A 24,690-nucleotide genomic window follows, 5' to 3' on the forward strand; every position below is an offset into this window, starting at 1 on the left:
CACATTCTTCTGACTGAGCCAGCCAGATGCCCCACTTTTTTTTTTATTAACAGCCTTTTTGAGACATAATTCACATGCCGTATGATGCATCATTCAAAGTATAAAATGAGTGGTTTTTAGTATATTCATGGAGTTGTGTGACCATCACCATAATCAATTTTAGAACATTTTCTTAACCCCAGAAGAAAGCAGGTACCAGTTAGCAGTTAGTCCCCATTTCTTCCCAAGCCCTCTAGTCCTAGACGACCAGAATGTTTTTTTTAATTGGGTAAAATATATAATATATATAATATAACAGATTTTGTTTTTTTTTTTAAGATTTTTTTATTTATTTGACAGAGAGATAGCCAGCGAGAGAGGGGACACAAGCCGGAGAGGGGGGTGGAAGAGGAAGAAGCAGGCTCCCAGCGGAGCAGGGAGCCGGATGCACGGCTCGATCCCAGGACCCTGGGATCACGCCCTGAGCTGAAGGCAGACGTGTAACGACTGAGCCACCCAGGCGCCCCCAGATTTTGCTATTTTAACCATTGTGTCAAGTTTACAATTCAGTCGCACTAATTACCTTCACAGTGTTGTACAATTATCACTGCTATGTATTTCCAAAACTTTTTTATCACCCCAAACAGAAATTCTGTATTCGTTAAGCAATGACTCTTCATTCCCTTCTTCCCTATCCTCTGGAAACCACCATTCTACTTTCTGTCTGTATGAATTTTCTTGTTCTAGATATTTCATGGAAGTGGAATCATACAATATTTGTCCTTTTGTGTCTGACTTATTTAGCATAATGTTTTCACAGCCTAATCATGTGTCATATTTCCATTCCTTTTTATGGCTGAATAATATCCCATTGCATGCATATACCACATTCTGTTCCTCCATTTATCGGTTGATGGCCATGTGGATTGTTTCTACCTTTTGGCTATCATGAATAATGCTGTTGTAATTAATATACGAGTATCTGAGTCCATTTTCAAATCTTTGGGGTGTATATCTAGAAGTAGAATTGCTGCATCATTGATAATTCTTTTTTTTTTTTAAAGATTTTATTCATTTTAGAGCGTAAATGTGAGTGAGGTGGGTGGGCAGAGGGAGAGGGATAGTCAGACTCCATGCTGAGTGCAGAGCCTGATGTGGGGCTTGATCCTCTGACCCTGAGATCGTGACCTGAGCCGAAATTGAGAGTCGGGCACTCAACCGGCTGAGCCACCCAGGCACTCCTGGGTCATTGATAATTCTATGTTTAACTTTTTTTTTTTTTTTTTAAGATTTTATATATTCATTTGAGAGAGAAAGAGAGAGAGCACAAGCAGGAGGAGGGGGAGTGGGAGAGGAGAAGCAGACTCCCCTCTGAGCTGGGAGTCCGACAGGGTCCTTGATCCCAGGACCTGGAGATCATGACCCGAGCTGAAGGCAGACGCTTAACCATCTGAGCCACCCAGGTGCCCCTCTATGTTTAACTTTTTAAGGAACCGCTGAACTGTTTTCTAGAGAGGCTACACCATTTTATGTTCCCACTGGCAATATAGAGGTGTTCTGATTTCTTCACATCATTTACTTTTATTTCTTTGATTATAGTCATCCTAATAGGTATGAAGTGGTATCTCATGGTTTTGATTTTTATTTCCCTGATGATTAATGACATTAAGCATTTTTTCATATGCTTATTGGTCATTGTATATCTTTAGAGAAATATCTGTTCAAGTCCTTTACCCATTTAAAAATTGGGTCATTTTTTTCTTGTTAGAGGGGTTCTTCATATATTCTGAATATTAACTCTTAACATATATGCAAATATTTTCTCTCATTTTGTGGCTTTTGTTTCCAAAAGTCTTTTGGTCCATTTATCTTTTATAGCATTTACAAGTTTGTATTTATAATTTTAAAAATATTTGGGTTAGGGGTGTGTGGGTGGCTCAGTCAGTTAGGCATCTGCCTTTGGCTCAGGTCGTGATCCCAGGGTGCTGGGATCGAGCCCCACATCAGGCTCCCTGCTCAGTGGGGAGCCTGCTTCTCCCTTTCCCTCTGCCTGCCGCTCCCTTTGCTTGTGTTCTCTCTGACAAATAAATAAATAAAATCTTAGAATTAAAAAAATAATTAAAAAATAAAAAAATGTTTAGGTTAATATATGTCTCGACCATTAGAATGTGAACACTGTTAGGGAAGGACTGTATTGGTTTTTGCTCATTTTTATATTTCAAATGCCTAATACAGGTGCTAAGTAGTTTTTGAATGAATGAAGTTCCTTTAAGTTAATATATGAATTGTTTCATTGGTCTGTCTCTTCCATCTTAAATACCAGTTGTATTCCATCTTGGCCTCTCACTTGTTAATCTTATTTTTCAAAATCTTCCCAGTTATTTCCTGGCTATTGTTAAGTTACTTTGTGTGCCCCTCCACCACTAAACATTGGTATCATTTTAGATAACTTTTTTTTTCTTTCAGAGGGCTTTCTTAGTAGGTTAAAGGCTTCAAGTTCTCTTCATTAGTTTGGGCTTTTTACAACAAAATACCGGAGACTGGGTGGCTTAGACAACAAACATTGATTTGTCATAGTTCTGAAGTCTGGTAGGTCCATGATCAAGGTGCTGGCAGATGCAATTTCTGATGAGAGCCCTCTTGCTGGTTTGTAGATGGATGCCTTCTTGCTGTATCTTCACATGGTACAGAGAGAGATCATCTTTGTCATGTCTCTTTAAGGACATTAATTCCATTCATAAAGGATCCACTGTCATGATCTAATTACTTCTCAAAGACCCTACCTCCAAAAACCATCAAATTGGGTATTAAGCCTTCAACATACTGTTAAATAACAAAAATTCAACTGAGTAAATTTGTTTATTTTTAAGGTTTAATTTTTTTTTTAAAGTTTTCTTTCTATAACCAGTGTGGGGCTCGAACTTACAACCCTGAGGTCAAGAGTTGCATGTTCCACTGACTGAGCCAGCCTGGCACCCCTCAACTGAGTAAATTTAAAAATAAAATTAGCTTTATCCAACAATTCATGAATTGGGCAGCATCCTCTAGCAAATAGAAGGGAGCTCTGACGAACTATAGAAAAGGAAAGGTTTTTAAAGACAGAAGGGCAGAAGAGGAAATTATTAGCAAAGAATGCATTGTTTCAGGCAAGAGCACCTTCCATTTTCCTAATGGTCTATCAGGAAGATTATCTCACTAGTGCTAACTAGGTAATTCCATGTTGACTGGTTAAAGGTTGCATTCCTGGGTGGTCCAAACTTTAATTAAGTTGTGTAATAAGTCTTGGTTTGCTGATGTGGAGTTTAGCACAAGTGACTCCATTTTGGCTTATCTCCTTTTTAACAGTTCACTGCTTTTGATGAGACTTGCAGCTTCACTGAGATGTGTGACCAAAATTTAAGGCATTAGTACCACTTTCAGCTCTGAAGTTCTGACCATTTCTGTCCTCCTGTCCTTTTTTTTAAAGATTTTATTTAATTATCAGAGAGAGCACAAGTTGGGGGAGTGGCAGGCAGAGCAGGCAGAGAGAGAAGCATGCTTGCTGCTGAGCAAGGATCCTGACATGGCACTTGATCCCAGGACCCTGGGATCGTGACCTGAGCCAAAGGCAGCCACTTAACCGACTGAGCCACCCAGGTGTCCTGGTTTCTGTCCATTTTTGTTTGAGGTATTCACAGATTGTGACTTTTTTTTTTCTTTTTTGCTTAATCTCTGTGATAGGCTACAACTTGAGGTTCACAATTTTTTTTAAAGATTTTATTTTAGGGGTGCCTGGGTGGCTCAGTCAGTTAAGCATCTGGCTTCAGCTCAGGTCATGATCCTGTGGTTCTTGGATCAAGCACAGCGTTGGGCTGCCTGCTTAGCGGGGAGTCTGCTTCTCCCTTTGCCTTTGCCCCTCCCTCTGCTTGTGCTTCCTCTCTCTCTCTCTCCAATAAATAAATAAAATCTTAAAAAAAAAAAAGATTTTATTTTCAAGTAATCTCCACACCCAACGTGGGGCTTGAACTCACAACCCCAAGATCAAGAATCATGCCCTACCAACTGAGCCAGCCCCTCTTTGTTCCTTTTCTGATGTTCCCATCTTAGGGAGATCATTTGCATGGTGGTTAGCAGCTAGGAACATACATGTAAAGCTTTGGAGAGACTGTAATGTGCCAGAGAGATTATTAGGATTATTATATTCAGGATGATTTCCCAGTGTTCAGAATGCACTTCAGAGCTATGGTTCCCAAGACCAAAACCAATCAAAATCAAGTAAGTCAAAGAAACGCCCTGCTGAAGGAAGTCATTTTTTTTAAGCCAACTGGCTTGCTCAGTGATCTTCCATAACTAAGTTTCAACTTTCCCGGAAATGTTAATCCAGGTGCTGTAGGTAGTGGTGGTCACAGCACAGACACCTCCTTGCTCAGGTAAAAGATAAATAAGGCCTATTCTGGTATCCAAAATAACTGCAAAAAAAAAAAAAAAAAAAAAAAAACAAAAAAAAAAAAAAACCAAAAAAATAAAAACCAAAAAAACAAAAAGAACAATTGTAGCCAGACAGTCTAAGGATTTTTGTTGGGCAGCTATTGTGGATTTTGTAATACTTTTAAGAGTTAAGGAGAGGTTTCTGATCGTAGCCTCAGTTAGATTTACTCCTAACCATGGAAGTAGGGCCCTGCCAAGGAAAGTGAATTTGAATCATGAAAGCCTCCTGATAGGTCTTTTCTAACTTGGCAGTGTAAATTCAGGGGAGTTGACCAATGAGGTGTAATAGTTGGGGGCACACTTTGATAACCAAAGAGGCATTGCCAGCTGTCTAGGCATTTATAGGCCTCAGGAGAATGATTACCATAAACAAAAACGGACCCTGTCTGGGCACAAACCATTCCTGTTAAGATAGTACTGTTAATAGATTAATTCAGAGGAGTTATTGTGTTTGCTCGTTCAAGCCACAGGTCAGTTAGGTTTTCTCTTTAGCTTGAAATAAAAAGTTGTTCTGAATTCCATAGGTTACCCCCCGCCCCCCAGCAGTGGCCTGGGAGATATGGATGCTAGCATCATCTTTCCAGGCTAGTACCACAGTAAAGAAAAGAAAGAAGAAAGGGTTTCATGTTTAGTTAAAATATGAATTCTTGATCCAGTGTCTAGGGAGAAACCACCTCGATGTCAGCTAATCTTCCCGGTCACTTTGATTTGGAGGTCTCTGGTGTTTGTATAGGACCAGATGTCAGGTGCCGTTTTTTGTCAGCTGTGGAATGTGTATCCAGGGTTAGAGTCCCTATCATCTGGGTAGTGAGGAGGCCCTGGTATAATCCCTTCCAAGGAGATTCCAGGGGAATCCTTATTCTTAGTGATTCCATATCAAAAGAGTGGGAGAAAACTGTAAACAGTAGCATGGTGTGTCGTAGCCAGATACTTGGAGAACCCTAAAATTCAGGGCCCGGTCCCAATTTACATGCCTTCTTTACCAAGAACACACATCTTAACTTTCCTTGCATAGGCAAGTGTTTCCCTTACTATAGCATATATTAAAGTTTTTAACCTTTAGAAACCTTAGTTGCTAATGAAAGTAAAGAAGTAAACAGTTGTCATTGCATTAGCATCCTGTGGCTTGGCAGACTTTAAATACTTTCTATAATTTCTAGAAACATGTTTTCCCCAAATATCTTTAATTCCTCTGTAAAAGGAAGCCAAAAATTGATAAACTTATGTTCAGTAATTAGTGTTTCAATATTTTATCTTATTTGGAAATGATATTTAATGAATTTAACTTATATCATCTAAATTTTTAAAAATTATTAAAAAAAAATTTTTTTTATATTTTATTTATTTGAGAGAGAGAGAGAGAGAAGACAGCGCAAGTGGGGAGGTTCAGGGGGAGAGGGAGAAGCAGACTCCCTGCTGAGCAGAGACCTCCCCCCCCCCCAGTGTGAGGCTCGATCCCAGGACCTCAGGACTATGACCCAAGCCAAAGGCAGACACTTAATCGACGAGCCACCCAGGCGCCCCTAAATCATTATCTAAATTAACAGAACTTCAAGGTTTCAGGTTATCAAAAAGATTGGGAGGAAACTAAAATTTACCTGGAAACTTTTTATTTAGTCTTTTTAATTGTTTTTAACAATTATGTTTAGAATATACACAAAAGCCATTAGACATTAGACAGAGTCAGCCATTGTTCCAAGCTATTTTTTTGGCTGACACATTTTGTGAGAGATAAATGAACTTACTTGACTGGTACAATAAAAGTTTTATATTTAATCTGATAACCTGAAAGACATGTCTGTTTTAGTTAAATCAGCATACTTTAACTAGCTTTTATACTGAAAATTATCCTAGATCATGTGAATTTGAAAAACATTTGGGTGCATTTCTATTATATTTCTGAGATTTGTAAGTACTTAAGAAGCACTTATTTTTAAGCCAGTTAAGCAGTTCTATTTTAAAGTAAGCTCTACGCCCAACATGGGCTTTGAACTCACAACTGGAGATCAGGAGTTGCATGCACTACCAACTGAGCCACCCAGGCCCCCCATGGAGAAGACTTTTTAAGATTTGTATTTGTTGGGGCACCTGGATGGCTCAGTAGGAAGAGCATGTGACTTTTGATGCTTAAGGTCATGAGTTCCAACCCCACATTGGGTGTAGAGATTACTAAAGAAAAAAAAAGGATTTGTATTTGTAGAGACAAAATCTTGAGGTTCTGGCCTAGAGTTTAGACAAGAGAGCCTTATTTGCAATTTGAATTTTATTTTCAGTCTTAGGAATTGGGATGGTCTAGATAAGATTTAATATTTATATCTCAAAGGCACAGGGGAAGAATGCAAGTGCCTCTGAGGACTTCGGTTTTGCAAGGTCAATAAGCCTTTTGAGATAAATAGAGGCTTTGGAATTGGTAATAAAAGGAATAGGTGAACTTTGAATTGCCTCTAGAGCTGCATTTCTAATTTTGCCAAGATTTGTAAAATGTAGACAGTTGCTCTCAATTCCTCAAAGAATTGGGTTGCAATTTGAATGACATCATAGGTTGATCCACCCATCTAATTACTTTTTTTTTTTTTTAAGTGAATACTTTTACGAAGGCTTCAGAAGATTTTTTTCTTTCCTTCTGGGTACCTAGTTTCATTTTAGCTTATGGGAGGAGGCCTAAAAAAATTCTTAATCAGGCTCTGTGTATCAGCTTTCAACCCAGCCAATCGCCAGTCACAGAGCTACTTAAAAATTCTTTTAGGTATCTTGTCAGTTTTCACCTGGGACAAACAGCAAACATTTCTGGCCCTATCGAATAACCCCCCTTGAATGTAAGAGGGATCCCCAAGGAGAGTGCAAAAGATAGCTTCCTTTCCTTTCTTTCTGGGGTCCTACAGACATATCTGGGAGAGCTGACTCTGGTAAGAATTTTCATCCTTAGCCACCTTCTCCCAGTTTTTCTGGGATCCCATCTTTAACTCTGTTTTTTTACCAGAATTTGGCAAGATTTTTTAATGTTAGTTTTCCCTTAGCTATTTAAGAGAATAATGTAGCAGTTTACCAGAAAATCTTCCATTTGGGAGGAGCCCTCCTCTGAGATCAGGTATGGGAGGGGTCTGTAAGGTCATTAACTTGGTGGACTTTTGTTTATAGTCCATAAAGGCAGCTCAGATAGAGGAGTACTAGAATGAGTCCTCAAATAAAGGAAGATAGAAGGAAGCAATAAGAATTAAAGCTTTTTGCTTTTACGTACCTTTTACATCTTTAGTTTTTCACCAGCCTTTTAAAACAAATCTTTTAATGAAGCTATTTTGGAATTTTGAAGCCTTTTGGAATCTCTTGCATACCAATTAAAATAGGCAACCCATTCTGTTTGATTTGGAAGCCTTGCTTTTAAGTGCACTTCTTAAGTGATCTTATCTAATTGGAACATTTCTTATAATGGCCATTGTAATTCTAGGTTGTAACTCCTCTGAGAACAGTTTGGTAGGACCCTAGCCACAATTAGAATTTAACCAGCCTTTTCTGTGCAGCCAGATCTAGCTGTAAATGGGGTATTATCCATATTTCTGTCTGGCCACATTTTGGGGCTGCCAATCTGATGGTTACCAAGCCAGGTTGTCAGGACACAAAAAAGCTTAGAAAGATTTTGCCACTTTTGTCAATGTATCCTGTGGACCATAGTTCTTAGGCATAAAATAGGGGCGCCTGGGTGGCACAGCGGTTAAGCGTCTGCCTTCGGCTCAGGGCGTGATCCCGGCGTTCTGGGATCGAGCCTCACATCAGGCTCCTCCGCTATGAGCCTGCTTCTTCCTCTCCCACTCCCCCTGCTTGTGTTCCCTCTCTCGCTGGCTGTCTCTATCTCTGTCAAATAAATAAATAAAATCTTAAAAAAAAAAATAAGCAGGGGTGCCAGAAGGAAGCATGCTAGACTCTCTAGAGTTTAAGGATCCCAACTTTAGTTGTCCTAGGGCTGAGCTGATACAAAGGGATGTGCCTCAGGGTTGGGAATTGTACAGTATTACAGTGTAACTCATTGCACAGAAATTTTCTTGAGGTTGGCAGGTGACCTAGTGTCAACCTAACCTGTTCAATGACCTGCTTAATGCAGGAATTTTTGAGTTGGGTGATGGGTACTCTTAACAGCTCTTAAGTGTTCTGCCAGTGCCCACTGATTTTTGTGGCTTTTTTTTTACTTCTGAGATTCTGTTAGCTATAACCCTTTATCTACACAAAATAAAACAAACAGATGTGCATTTGAACATACCAGCAGCAACCAAAAGGTGTTACTGTGGACTGGCCAAGAGAAGGCCTTGCATACCATCACCAATTCTCAGCATGCCTTAAACCAGCAGACTCTAGTAAGTGGGGACTGTAGGTTGGAACTGAGGAAAGGACTAAACCACCAAATCCCAGTAAGTGGCTACTGTGACTGGAACTGAGGAAGGGTATTCTAAACAACTGGGGAATGGTGGACTGAACCAAGAGGTAGGGACTCAGGTTCCACATGGAACTGTGTGTCAGCTCAAGCTGACCCATGAAGACTTGGACTGAAAAGCTGGTTATTTTAGGAGTTCAGCACAAAGAGAGCAGAGCTCAGAAAGGACAGGAACTTCCCAATTCCCAATGGCCCCCAGAAATGGCGAGAAAGAAAGAGAACTTGAACAGTTCATGGAGTACCACATCTGTGTTTCTTGTTATCCCCAAAGCTATCAGAAGTCTCTCTTGATCCTGCCGCTTTCACCAAATTTGTTAAATAACAAAAATTAAGCAGTGAATTTAAAGATCAAATTGGTTTTATTCAACAATTCATGAGTCGGGCAGCATCCCATCTAGTAAATAGAAAGGAGCTCCACCAAGCTGTAGAAAAGGAAAGTGTTTTAAAGGCAGAAAGGGGGGTGGAAAAAGGAAATTATTAGCAAAGAATATATTATTTTAGGCAAGGTCACCTTCCTAAGGGGAATCGAAGGGGCGTATGGATGGATTATCTCACTAGTGTTGACTGGCTAAAGGTTACAGTTTTTGGTGTTGAAACTGCAGTTAGATTGGGTATTAGGTCCATTGCTGACATGGACTTTGGCATGAGTGACTCCATTTTGGGGCCTGCTGTCTCCTTTTTAATAATATGAATTTTAAGGAGGACACAAGCATTCAGTCTATAGCAGTACTATAGCTAACGAAGTTAAAGAATGAAGTAATTAAGCAGACTAGGACTCTAGCATCATCTGCTTCACAGGAGAGCCAGGATAGAGCGTCTGAAGACACTCACATTTGTAGGAAATTAGTCTGCCTGTAGAAGGGGTAGGCAATCATTTCTATAGATTTGTAATTTATATAATTAATCCCTAATTCATATATATAATTAGTAATAAATTCATAAATACAGGTCTTTAATAAATATGAACTATCCTTAGTTTAAGAGAATTATTATGAGTCTATACAATAATACGAATTTTCATAGCTCAACAGAAAGAGTAACACTCAGTGGTTGTCTTACATTTTTTTTCTCTTTCTCCTAGATTTAAGCAGTCAAGTTAAATCACGCTGGGCAATCATGGCAGAAGGTGGATTCGATCCCTGTGAATGTGTTTGCTCTCATGAGCATGCAATGAGAAGGCTGATCAATCTGGTGAGATGACTGGGACAGTTCTATTCAGAATTGAGCTGTACTCCTTCTGTCCTATTTTTGTGGGAATGTTGGTTGTTGGAGAATTTTCATCTGATGGTCACTAAAATTATTTCATAATTGAAATTCCACAGTGGTTTAAGTCATAATGGTCAAAGTCCCTGCCAGCAATTCTTTTATTAGAGATAGAAACAAATTGTTATCTATTTATGGTAGATTTATGTTGCTGATATCACCATTGTAGGTAAGTAACACGTGTGTATAGCCTTTTCTGTTCTGTATTAAGGAATATAGTCTTTAGCTATATGGAGTGTATTTACCTGATAAATTGCTATGAAGTCACAGTTCCTGTTGTGACATGGTTCAGATTCTACTCTAACAAATGACACGACAATAAAAATCTCTCTATAAAGCATTTCCAAATCCAAATCAATTATTCTATGGAGGCAGGTTTCTGAACAACAGGCTTTAGATGGTCTCACTGAATTGATTGTTGTGAGATTTGAATTTGTAAGGTTTTTAAGACTTTCCTAAGTCTCTAGAATCTTAAATACAGGACTTTTTATGTATTATACTTCATACTTTTTATGTGCAAAAGAAGAAACTAACTATTAACAATAAGATATATTATCATTTTATAGAACATTTTATTGTTCTAGAATACTCTTGTATAGAAGTATGTTATCATAGACCAGTTGGTAAAACCAGAAATAAACATTTGCTTAAATATTTGAATTTTTGGTGGTTAATAAGCAGGTTTTTTGCTGACTCAGTGTCTATATATAGTGATCAGAAGTGTGTTTCTTGTGAATGATATTCCTCTTAGAGTCAGCATATGCTGGGATTTATGATCCTAAAGAATGTCTTAGAAGGAAATCAATAAAATAAGAACTTATAAATTAGACTTGTGGCTATAGAGAAAATGGCAATATCTCTGATAACTTGATATAAAAATAGATGAGTCTGAAGAAAGAGTATTTAAAATATTTTCTCCTATTTATGACATTAAATAGCTGATAGTTTTTATGTCTAAATTTAAACATAAGGCAATTTTTTTTTTCAAATTACGTGATACTAGGAACAGAAAAATAGACTTGAATTTAACTGGTAAATTTTCCCAGGAGATCAGTATTTAATAAGAATTACTACCTCTTTTTTTCTTAGTACAGTATTTTGTATTTAACATAGTATCCATCTTTTTTCTCTTAGCTCTGCTGCTTTTTTTTTTTTAGAGATGGCTAAAACTAAGCCCTACTTTTTATGATTCCCTGTACCTTTCTATCCTCTTTAGTAGACTGTCAGGAAAACTGTATTTAGCTTTTGTTTTGTTTTGTCTTTAATGCATACCTTCATGCCTGATGGAACATTGTATAGCAATCCTAGTGGAAAGTACTTTATGTGAACATAGATTTTAGATTTTACAAACCTTTAAAAGGCTACAGTTTTTAGTCTGTGCTGGGTATTTCACGCAGTATCAATCACTGATGGGTGATCCTGGATGGAGGATCCAGTGGTGTATAACATGCTGATAGCAGAATTGAAGATGCCAGAAGGGAGGAGAAACTCACTTGATTCAATAGGAAACTTGCTGATTAGGCTTGATAGGCATTTGTTTGATTTGAATTGTACTTTATAATTTTTGTTTCTTCTTTTATTTAAACTCCAAATCAAGCAGCATTTTGGGGCCATATCTACCTTGTAGCTATTAAGTGCTTTCTAAAAACTTTTTTTTCTGAAAGAGTGTCTTTTNAAATAAGATCTCTAATTTCAAAAATTCAGAAATAAGGTCTAACTTCTCTACATTCAGTAATGTGTAATACTCTTTATTGTAGCATTATTTTTAGTAGTGAATAGTTATAAACAAACCCAGTTACCTACCAGTAGGGCAGTGGTTATATCATGGTATGTTCATATGATGGAATCTTATACAGATGTTTAAAATAACTATGTCTTTAAAGAATATATAATCACATAAGGGAAATTCATATATGAAATGAATAAAAAGCAAGATACAGAAATGGCCTTTAGTACGGTCTTGTTTTTCTCTACCCACACACACCATATATATGTGTGCACAGGAAAAAAAGACTTGAAGAAACTATGTCTCTAATGTTAACAGTGTTTATCTCTGGATTGTAGGTTATAAGGTGAGACTTTTTTTATGGTTTTCTGTATTTTCTATGATAATGTATCTTATAATCAGAAAAAGGTTATTTAACAAAAGCTATCTTTTTTTCATTTAAATATTGTCAGCTTATAAATACTAGGCTTTTCTACCTCTCACTCATTCATTATCTTCTACTCTTGTACTTTTTAGTACCTTTATCTTATTACTCTGTGAAAGTCTAACTCCCCAGCTATATTTTTAAAAGTTTATCCAAGGGTATAATTTTTCTGTATTAGTTATAACCATCAGGGTTTAGATTTCTGCATGTTCAGGAAACTCATGGATATGATAATAATGTATTGCAATATGATGATAGAGCAGAAACTTATTCTCATCTTTCTAAAAATGGACACTGAATTCATTCTTGCAATAGAGTAGCATCTCGTTAATTTTAGGTACTAGTTTCGAATTCTTGTTATTTTTTTTACCTCATATAATCAAGTTGGATTTTCTTGTATGTTCTGTGGAAATAGATGGGCTTCACCAAGGAATATATTCATCTTAGGAGCAGTTAAGATTTTACCATTATTTCCTTTTTATTTTAATAAAGTTCTATTCATTCACAATTTAAAAGTAACTTCTTTTCCTAATTTAGTAACTATCAGTTAAGGTTCTTTATTACAGGTTCTAGATGGTCTGGCTGATATAAGCAGAAAAATACATATTAAAAGGATATTATGTGGCTCACACTGGAGAACCTGGCACGGAAAATGAATAGGATCAAAGGGAGGGTAGGAGGGTAAGTGTCAAAACAAGAAAAGAGCCAAAGTCGTGCTGTAGAACAAGAGCAGCCAAGATGCTGCTTGCTCCCAAATTCCAGAATTTTATATGTCCAAGTGATGATGCAACATCTCCATTTAGAGAAGTAGTAGACATCTTACATTTAATGTATGCATTACCAAACTTTTTTTCTTGCCCTGAAGCTTAAACTTCCTTGTCTTCTCTATTCATTCCATTACTCTGGTTGCTTAGGCAATACCTTTTGTGTCAGTTTTTACTCTTTCAACCTCATAGCTAACGCAGAAACAAACCTTTTGGCTTAACCTTGAAAATATATCCAGAATCCAGACATTTCTCACACTTCCAGTGCAACATCCTGATCTAGTCTACCATCAGCTCTTGCCTGGATTATTGAAATTAGCCTCCTTATGAGTCTCCTTGCTTCTACCCTCCTGTCATGCCCCACTTTCTTCAAGTTTAGTTCTCACTACAGCAGCTGAAGTGATCTATTTTCGATATATCAGGTAATGTTCTCCTTCCCTCAAAATCCTACCGTAGCTCTGCACAACACTTAGTGGGAAAAAAAAACACCAAAATTTACATAGCCCTCCATGATCTGTCCCCCCTCTACCCCACTCTTCTCCTTTGCTCATTTTGTTCTAACAATTCTGGCCTTCTTGCTGTTCTTGGAAAATACTCAAATACAAAGGATCAAGAGTATAAAGACTTTAGACTTTTCAGCAGCAGAACTGGAAGGCATTGACACAAAGATGTTAAGTTCTGAAGGGAAATTATTACAAATCCAACATTCTGTATTCAACCAAAGTATCAGTCAAATAGGAGGGAGTCTTCAAAAATGCCATCTCATGTACCATGTCTTAGATAGTTACTAGAGGATGAACTATTTTTCGCCAAAAAGGCGGCATAAACCCAGGAGGAAGAAGAAGATCTGAGTGTAGAAAGCAGGAGATCCGGCACATGCAAGAAGCCAAAGTAACTTCAGGATAATGGTGAACAGAGATCCCAAGGTGATAGCTGTGCACCAGGACTGCAAGACAGCTGGTTTCATTGAGAGGGTGTCACACGGCTCTAGCAGAGATGTTTTTCAGAAAGATGAATTGATAGAATACCTGGTGAGGGGCGCCTGGGCGGCTCAGTCGTTAAGCGTCTGCCTTCGGCTCAGGGCGTGATCCTGGTGTTCTGGGATCGAGCCCCACATCAGGATCCTCCGCTGGGAGTCTGCTTCTTCCTCTTCCACTCCCCCTGCTTGTGTTCCCCGTCTCACTGGCTGTCTCTCTCTGTCAAATAAATAAATAAATAAAATCTTAAAAAAAAGAGAGAGAGAAAAAGAATACCTGGTGAGTCTAGGTGTCTTGTGATTTAGAAAACTGAAAACAAGTTGTCAAAAGTCATAGAAAACCAAGTAAGTGGGGGAAAAAAGAATAAGGAAGTACAGAAAATAGTACAGAAAAGAAAAAGTAATTGTATTTACTACATGATTCAACTGTGAAGAGCATTTACGTAGTCATAATGTTAAAGCTGACTATTGCGCTAAACAAACTTATGATGTAACTATTAGGAGATGGCAAGAGTGCACATGTGTGGTTTGTTCAGAAAAGAGAGAACTAGGTCTTCATATTTTATACTGGTGAATCAGTGGATATTGCTTAAAACTGAAAAATCAAGAAGTAGCAATGCATATTTATATATAAAGACATGGAGGTAAATACTAAATAATCACCTAAAAGTTGAAAGTGGCTGCCTCTGTGGGAGGGGAAATGGGTAGGAAGGGATAGGAACTGCTCTTTTTGGGAGACAGCGCACAACCTATTAGAAATACAAGAAGACACATATTTTAGAACTATCTGAGAAATGATCATGAAAGCCATAGAGATGCCTTTGCAGGTTGGAGTATGAGAGAGTGTGTGGGAGGTGTGTGTGTAGGTCAGTATAATGTGTTTATAAATACATAGAAATGGTTTCCAAGGGATCTCCCTTGGGCTCATAATGTTACATTGAGGAGAATTTGAAGCTAGTCTACATGCTAGTTTAAGCCCATAGAAAGTCTCTGATGTAAGTTTTTCCTTTTACAAATGAGGAAACTAAGGCACAGAGAGGTTAAGTCACTTTTCCTAGGCATTGGAGCTGACCAGAGAGTGGCAGAGGCATATTCAAACCTGGCAGTTTAGGCCTAGGCCCTGGGTTGTTTCTTTAGTGCCATGTTCAGTTCTGCTGCCTGTTGGTCTCCTTCAAGCACCTTTAAAAACCCTGTATTTGTGATCAGGGGGGCCCTAGGGGGTTAGGAGAAAGCAGTAAGGGAGATTCGTCACCGTATTTTCACATTTTAAAACTATGTGAATGCATTACCTAGTCAAATAATTAACCTTAAAAATAAAACGTTTTAAAAATTTATTTATTTGAGAGAGAGAGAGCCACCATGGGAGGGGCAGAGGGAAAGGGAGAAAGAGTCTTCACACTCCCCGCTGATCTCGGAGCTTGATGTAGGGCTTGAGCCCATGACCCTGAGATCATGACTAGAGCCAGAATCAAGAGTCACTGGCTTAACTGACTGAGCCACCCAGGCGCCCCTAGAAACAAAACTTTGTAAGCTACTTCAAAGACATTATAAGCAGTAAAATAATATAAATAATTAGTACAGACTGTTTTCACTGAGGAATAAAATTTTTGAATGCACTATTGTTACATGATTTGAAAAGGAAATATATCCTGTGATGTTTAGCCTTCCAATAATTCTAATAAGACTTTTTTCTGTTCTTACATTCTTTGATTTCTAAATTGGTTAATTTTTTCTCATCAGTATTTAAAAAAATATATAAAGATAGAAAAAGCTAGGGGCACCTGGGTGGCTCAGTTGGTTAAACATCTGACTTCCTCTCAGGTCATGATCTCCAGGTCCTGGGATTGAGCTCTGCATTGGGCTCCCTGTTCAGCGGGGAGTCTGCTTGTCCCTCTCCCTCTGCCCCCTCCTCCCCCACTCATGCTGTCTCTCTCTCTCTCAAATAAATAAAACCTTTAAGAAAAAATAGAAGAAGCTTGTATGTCTCCTAAGGCAAAATGGACACAAGCAGCAGTTCAGATTTTTTACTCTTGCCTCATCAGTGCTTATGTAAGTTTTGATTCTTTAACTGCTAAGCTGTACTAGTACAAAGAATATAAATGTGATTTTCATTCATTTTATTGTCTGTCTACAGTATTGACTTTAAAACAAATGACTGTATTTCTGATTGTATTATAGGAGTGTTTTAAATGATACATTATAAACAGAATTTAAGTGTAAGGTTGGTAAGCCTGCAGTACAAAGAATGCCCATTTTGGGGTGCTCTTGACAAAGCTTTGCTTTCTCACTTGGCATGTCTCCTTCCAATGATTTAATTACATCATTGAGTCATACACATGTTCATAACACAGTTGTATTTTGCTAGGTGCATGTATGTTTCTGTTTGTCTCAGGAATGTTCGGAAACATTAATAAAAAGAGGCATTATCTGACATTATAGTCTATTTCTATCCTAATTAGTGCTTTACTCATTAAATACTGGCTGATAAGACTCAAAAGAAGTGGATAAGAATATGCAGTGAGAATTCCTTTCAATTAAAATCAGGTATCTTTATCAAGTTATTTTATGTTTCATTACTTGATGTAATATGGGACTAGGCCCAGTGATAAATATGAATTTTTTAAAAATTAAAAAAAAATTTTTAAAGATTTTATTTATTTATTTGACAGAGAGACAGCCATTGAGAGAGGGAACACAAGCAGGGGAGTGGGAGAGGATCCCAGGGATCCCAGCGGAGCAGGGAGCCTGATGTGGGGCTCGATCCCAGGACCCTGGAATCCTGCCCTGAGCCGAAGGCAGACACTTAACGACTGAGCCACCCAGGTGCCCCTAAATATGGATTTTTCTTGACGTAGTAGTAGAATACTACTACATGTGTAGAAAGATGCCAACACAAAATTGTAATCGAATTATAAATCATTTTTTTTAAAGATTCTATTGATTGATTTGAGAGAGACAGAAAGAGCAAGAGCAGGAGGAGGAGCAGAGGGAGAGGGACAAGCAGACTCCATGCTGAGCATGGAGGCCGATGCGGGGCTCAATCTTATGACTCTGAGATGACCTGAGCCAAAATCAAGAGTCGGACACTTAACCAGGTCAGCCACCCAGGTGCCCCATAAATCATTTTTTTAAGTCATCTGGTATGTTTTGTGCGTTCTCCTTGTGAGGTTAGTATTTTTTTTAAAAGCATTTCCTTATAACTACTGTATGTAGTTTTTTTGTTTTTTGTTTTTTTTAATGACTGATATTTTCTTAAAACAATAAAAATGGCCTGTAGAGGGACTTTTTCCATTCTCATTGAAGCCATTTGCAGAATTATCCTGGTTTCACCCTCTTCTGCTCCCTTGCCACCTCCTTCTCCTGTTCTCCTTGACTGGCTGTCTCTTGGCATAAAGTTTCTTCTATTAATGATAGGAGTTCCAGAAAGAGAGAACAGATAGATTTAGTAATGTGAACTCAGATTATGCTCTGTGTTTTTCCTGTTCTTTGTTGTAACCTAAGATTTGGAATACAGATAATCCCTTTTTTTTGGTTTGTTGAGCTCTGTTTTTCAACTCTAAGCAGTGTAACTGATACTTCTACATTTTTAATTTACTTTATTTTCATATTAAAGTACTGTAAGCATGTGATCTGGGAGATCCTTGGTCAGATTCCTCTTTATAGGCCCAGAGGCCCTGTAAATTGTGGCTAGTGTTCACTGTACTTAAATAAGTCACATTAAAATTGATTGGCCTTTTTCCCAGAAGAAAAATATGTGTGTCTGAAAAATTTCTTGAGAAACCTTTCTACCTAGCAAATACAGTTACTGCTAGTATCTTTTGTTATTTTATATTAATTGTTGTAAAATAGTTACTGAAATAATATATGAATATGTTCTTTCAAAAAAAAAAGTATATTAAAAGTAAAACTAAACTCCTCACACACTTCTCTGTATCTGGCTTATTCCCTACTTCCTTAAATGAATTTGGTGTGCATCTTCCCAGCTCTTTCTAACAAATATATATTTAGATACTGTGGTGTGTGTGTGTGGGTGTCTGTGTATTTATATATATATTTCCCCAATTTAATAATAATATTTAGCATTGTACATGTGGCTACAAAGCCTTTTTAATCATCTGATTAACTTTTGGGTTTTATTTTAGTCGATAAAGAAAATTTTTGTCAACTTTTTTCTTTCAAATCTTAATACTTTTTATCAGTATCATCCAGGCATTGGAAGACTGGTTAGTCCTTCTATGGTTAGAGGTATTAATTCACTTTACCAATTAGGAAGTGAGATTATGTTTTATTTAAAAGATAAAATGGTGATTGCATGTCAGTATATTTAATTCAATAATTCAAGCAGTATACTAAGTGTTGAAAGAGAAAATAAAAATCTCCCTATATTCTCCAACCCTTCATTGCTTCTTTACTGAATATGAACTATTAACAGTTTCGTTTATATTATTCCAATTGTATGTCTGCAAAGCAAATTACTGCAAAACTTAGTGGCATAAAACAACCTTTTATTAAGCTGGTAAACTGAAGTACCTACAGAGTGTAGTGGAGATGGCTCGTGTGCTGCTTCATGTCTGGGTTCTTAGCTGTAAGACTTGGAGGCTGGGAGCAGGAAGCATCTGGAGGCTCACTTACACACTGTCTGGCAGTTGATCCTGGTAGATGACTGAAACCCTACCTAGTGCTGTCAGCCAGAACACTTACATATGGCTTTTTCATGTGGCCGCTTGGCTTCCTCACAGCATGGTGGCTTGGTTCCAAGGTTGAGTATCCATCCTAAGGGAGGATGGTGGAGGGAGAGAACCAGGCAACAAGGGGATACTTTTTTTTTATTATTATTAATTTCCTTAACTAATCTGTGCACCCAACGTGGGGCTCGAATTCACAGCCCAAGATCAAGAGTCGCATGCTCTACTGCCTGAGCCAGCCAGGCGCCCCAGCAGCTGGATGTTTTTTATGGCCTAGCCTAAAAAGTCCCATACAGCACTTCTGTTATACTTTAAAAAAAAATTTTTTTTAAACATTTTATTTATTTATTTGATAGCACAAGCAGATGCAGCAGCAGGCAGAGGGAGAGGGAGAAGCAGGCTCCCTGCTGAGCCGGGAGCTCAACATGGGGCTCGGTCCCAGGACCCTGGGATCATGACCTGAGCCAAAGGCAGATGCCTCACTGGCTGAGCCACCCAGGCGCCCCTTTTTAAAAATTTTTATTTTAAGTAGGCTCCATGCCCAGTGTGGGGCTCAAATTCACCACCCTGAGATCAAGAGTCACATGTTCTACCGACTAAGTCAGCCAGATGCCCTCTTTATTAAATTTTTTTGTTGTTATACTTTTTTTTTTTAAAGAATTTACTCATTTGAGAGAGAGAGAGAGTTCACAAGTGGGGAGAGGGGCAGAGGAAGAGGGAGAGAGACAAGAAGACTACCTGTTGAGCAGGGAGCCCATAGTGGGGCTCAATCCCAGGACCCTGAGATCATGACGTGAGTGGAAGTCAGATGCTTAACTGACTGAGCCACCCAGGCACCCCGATCCTTTTTTTTTTTTTTTAAAGATTTATTTATTTATTAGAGAGAGAGAGAGCATGCACATGTGAGTGCAGCGGGGAGGGACATAGGGAGAGAGAGAATGTCAGGCAGACGGCCTGCGGAGCACGGAGCACAGAGCCCAATGTGGCGCTCAACCCACAAACCCGATACTGTGACCTGAGCCAAAATCAAGAGTTGGTAATTCAGTTGACTGAGCTACCCAGGTGCTCCTGTTATACTTTTGATAACAGCGGTCAGCAAGCCTACTAAGGTTCAAGAGGGGAGGAAATAGACTCCACCTCTTTTTTTTTTTATTAAAGTATAATTGACAAACAGTATTAGTACAACAAAATGATTTGATACTTACATATTACTAAATGATCACCACAGTAAGTCTAGTGAACATCTGTCCTATGTAGTTGCAAAGAAATCTTTTGCTTTGTGATGGGGACTTTTAAGATCTACTTTCTTAGCACCTTTTAAATATGCAATACAGTATTATTGCCTGTAGTCACCATGCTATACATTACATCCCCATAACTTATTTTATAGCTAGAACTTGTACCTTTTGACCCCCTATATCCATTTTGCCCATCCTCTACCACCCATCTCTGGCAACCACCAATCTGTTCTCTGTTGATTAGCTTGGTTTGTCTTTTTAAATTTCACCTATAAGGCAGATTATACAGTATTTGTCTGTCTTTGACTTATTTCACTTAGCTTATGTCCTTAAGGTCCATCTGGGTTGTCACAAATGGGAAGATTTCATTCTTTTTATGGCTGAATAGTATTCGTGTGTGTGTGTATGTGTGTGTGTGTGTCTACACACATCGTCTTTATCCATCAGTAGACACTTAGGTTGTTTCCATATCTTGGCTATTGGAAATAATGCTGCAGTGCACGTGGGTGTGCTTATATCTTTTCAAATAAATGTTTTCATTTTCATCAGATAAATACCGGAAGTGGAATTGCTGGATCATGTAGCAGTAGTTCTATTCTTAATTTTTTTGAGAAACCTGATACTGTTTTCCATAGTGGCTGCACCAATTTACATTCCCACCAGTAGTGCACAAGGGTTTCCTTTTCTCCACATCTCCACTAATGCTTGTTATTTCTTGTCTTTTTGGTAATAGTCATTCTAACAGGTATGAGGTGATGTCTTCCTATAGTTTTGATTTGCATTTCCCTGATGATTAGTGATGTCAAGCATCTTTTCATGTACCTCTTACCCATCTGTATGTGTTCTTTGGTTAAATATCTGTTTAAAATTTTTAAATCAGATTGTTTTTTTGCTGTTGAGTTGTAGGAGTTTTTTTTAATATTTTGGATATTAATTTGTTATCAGACAGGTGTTTTGCAAATATTTTCTTTCATTCAGTAGGTTATCTTTTCATTTTGTTGATGGTTTCCTTTCTTGTGCAAAAGATTTTTAGTTTGACATAGTCCTACTTAGTTATTTTTGCTTTTGTTGCCTTTGCTTTTGGAATCAGATCAAAAATACATCACTAATACTGGTATCAAGGAGCTTACTGCCTATGCTTTCTTCTAGGAGTTTTATGATTTCAGGTTTTACGTTCAAGTCTTCAACCCATTATGAGTTAATTTTGATGTTAATCCATTTCTTAGTTACTACCCTCTACCTCTTAATGGGGAGTAGAGAAATCTGGAAGAGCATGTGTGACTGGAAATACTACTATGGCTGTTTTTGGAAAATACAGTCTGCTAGGTACATCTTTCTAGAAATTTGTTTTACATAGAAGGGATCCATAGTACCCATACGTTTCTGCAACTTTTTCTCACTTTATCTTTTCATGTTAGCAAATGTCTTAGTTTGGTTTTCTAAACAATATTATAGATCGGGTGGCTTATAAACAACAGCAATTTATTCTTCACAGTTCTGGAGACTTGGAAGTTCCAAGAGTAGGTGCCAGCATGGGTTCTGGTGAGAGCCCTCTTCCAGGTTGCAGACTGCTGTTTTCTTGTTGGATCTTCACATGGTGGAGAGAGTGCAAGAGCATTCTGGGGTCTCTTTTAAAAGGGCATCAGTCCTGGGAGCCTGGGTGGCTCAGTCAGTTAAGCATCTGCCTTCAGCCCAGGTCATAATCCCAGAGTCTCAGGTTCGAGCTCTGCAGCAGGCTCCCCTTCGCAGTGGGGAGTCTGCTTGCCCTCTGACCCTCCCCTGTCTCGTGCTTGTGCGCTCTCAAATAAAAAATAAATAAATTAATTAAAATAAAAATCTCTCAAATAAAAAAAAATCTTTTAAAAATAAAGGCCATCAGTCCTATTCATAAAGGCTCCATCCTTATGGCCTAATCATCTCTGAAAGGCCCCACCTCCAAATACTAGCACATTAGGGATTTCAACATTTTTAACAGTGTAATGGTATTGGAATTTTCTCTTTTTAGTAATACAGGTAAGATGTAAATATTTAAATTGTGAATACTTGAAATAATATAGAAAAATAGAGCAAAAAGTCAAAGTCTTTTGACTTTGGCAACTTCCCGTTGCCTACCCCTCACCTCTCTGGACCCCATGACCACTATTACTTGCTTGGCCAGAGGTTGCATTTAGTTTGTGAACTTTCCAGTCACATATCTATGCACTATGCATTTATATATCTTTACAGATTCAGATAGATAGATAGATATACAGATAGATATATATAATCAGAATTGCCTGTACCATAGGGTATAGCATGTGAATTTTACTGTTCTCTTGTCGGTGGCCTTAAATTGTGTGTTGATTTTTGGTTCAATAAATTAATTAAACTCAAAATCAGAAGGTATTTTGTAGGATTGGAGAAAGTATATGTATATCATATTTGGGCAAAGTAGCCCAACGTATTAGTGTTAGACATTTAAAAAATATTTTCAAAATATTCAGACTTGCCTTTAACCCAGTTATTTGAAGTCTTGAAGCTTATAAATTGCATGGATTATTGTGGTTGCCACAAGTTATTTTTGTTAATGTTACAGGAAAATATGTAGAGATGCTACTTAGTCATTAAGAACTAAGTGTGATCAGGGGCAACTGGGTGGCTCAGTCGGTTAAGCATCTGCCTTCGGCTCGGGTCATGATCCCAAGGTCCTGGGATTGAGCGCCGCATCCCACTCCCTGCTCATCGGGGAGTCTACTTCTCTCTCTGCCCCTCCACCTCCCTCTGTTCATGCTCTCTCAAATAAATAAATAAAATCTTAAAACAAACAAACAAAAAAACAACTAAATGTGATCAGAAATAGTAGGTTCTAGCTGATCTCCCAGTTGAAACATTGGACTTCTGCAGTAGTGTGATTATGTAGGAATATTTGAATTGAATGTTCTTTGTTTGTATTTTGTCATTTCTTTAAAATATTCCGCCTGTAGTTTGGCAATGTGCATGAAAACTTAAAATGTGTATACCTTTATTCTAACAGTTTCTCTTCTTACTCTAATGAGATTATTAAATGGGTAAGAATGTATTTATAGAAACGTTCACCTCAGCATTGTTTTTCATGTACAAATTTGGAAATGATGTAATTAAATGGAATGCTGTGCAACATTAAAAGTTATGTAGAGCAGGGTTGGGGCATTAAAAGATTTGTGACGGGGGTGCCTGGGTGGCTTAGTTGGTTAAGTGTCTGATTCTTGGTTTCAGCTCAGGTCATGGGGTTGAGTCCCACACTCAGCAGGGAGTCTGCTTCTCTCTCTCTCTCTCTCTCTCTCTCTCCTCCTCTCTCCCTCTGCCCCTCCCCACACACATGTGCTCTCTCTCTAAAATCTTTTTTAAAAAAAAGATTTGTGACTAGTTGTTGAGTATGGCAAAAAGATAGCAAAATAACACGGAGAGGGTTCTGTTTTATAAAATTATATATATACACACACACACACACACACACACACACACACACATGCAGTTGACTCTTGAACAACATGGGTTTGTACTGTGTGGGTCCACATATACACAGGGGTTTTTTTGATAGATATAGTACCATACTGTATTTTCTCTTACGCTTATCTTAATAATGTTTTCTCTAGCTTGCATTATTATGAGAATACAGTGTATGATACATATGGCATATAAAATATGTGTTAATCAACTGTTATTGCTAAGGCTTTCAGTCAACAGTAATCTATTAGTAGTTAAGTCTTCGGGGAGTCAAAACTTACACATGGATTTTTGACAGGGGTCAATGTCCCTAACCACTGTGTTGTTCAAAGTTCAACTGTATTACAAATATGTATGTCTGCAATATATTAACCAGAATGTTAACAAGGAGTTATTGTATGGAGGGATTTTGTCCATTTTGGTCTCTGTTCTATCCCTGAGTACTAGTAGAACATTACTGAGCCACATTAGAATGTAGGAAATGTTCTGTATTTATGTTTTGAGGAAAGCCACAGGAATCTCACAGCTCAGAGATTTTCAAGCCAACCTTACAACTGTGAGCTGTGTGAGGTCTGGCTAGAGAAGACGTTGACCCAACTGTTTAGTCATTGCTTTGAAAGTTCTTTTTTGTTGTTGGTTAGAATTTCATTTTTTAGAAAATAGTAGTGATAAATTTGAGCATACTTATTTCACAAATAGGCAGCCCTGTTTAATATTAAAAGGACTTTTTCTCTCTTGCCTGTGTATTATTGCTATGATGCTATGATCTCAAAACATTATCCTGTGGGCCATGAACTGGGTTTTCTTTGTACATATTTAATTTTATATATGTTTAATTATATCACTTAATCCTTAAAATGCCGTAAGCTTCATAATGTTATGTAAGTAGGCATGTGCAAGGAGGAATAAAGCAGATGCTGGCCCCACCCCCGCAGCCATCCCTGAGGGTTAACAGCCTCACCTCCAGAGCCACCTCCAAGGGCTAACAGAACAGGAAAGGCTTAGCCACAGAGCTGGCTCAGAAGCCTCTACAGGGGGACTTCCAAGAGCTGAACAGCCACACAAAAGGTGCAGTCTGCCCTAAGGTTCAGGCAAAAACTCATAGAAACTCATACATATACACTACATAAGTAAATAAAACTATAACACAATGCATCACGGGTAGGCGGATGCACAGAAGCCAAAATGTTGTATAACCAGCTGTCAATCAAAAATGTCAATCAAAGCCAGATTTACATAAACAAAAAGCAGGCTTGAAAGGATGCAGCTAGAGCTTCTTG

At 38.0% G+C, this 24,690-nt stretch overlaps 1 protein-coding gene across 3 annotated transcripts in view; it reads left to right on the forward strand.

The window, feature by feature from the left end:
- Nucleotides 1-24,690, forward strand: part of SMIM14 (small integral membrane protein 14) — a 75,534-nt gene that overhangs the window by 24,395 nt on the left and 26,449 nt on the right. For all 3 annotated transcript variants that reach the window (XM_040625080.1, XM_040625081.1, XM_008701418.2), the window contains one exon: nt 9,951-10,060. In XM_040625080.1, the coding sequence (XP_040481014.1) occupies nt 9,951-10,060 (110 nt within the window). The remainder of the gene's footprint in view (nt 1-9,950; nt 10,061-24,690) is intronic.

This window comes from Ursus maritimus, unplaced genomic scaffold (genome assembly GCF_017311325.1).
Source record: "Ursus maritimus isolate PB19 unplaced genomic scaffold, ASM1731132v1 scaffold_8, whole genome shotgun sequence".
Classification (NCBI taxonomy): Eukaryota; Metazoa; Chordata; class Mammalia; order Carnivora; family Ursidae; genus Ursus; species Ursus maritimus.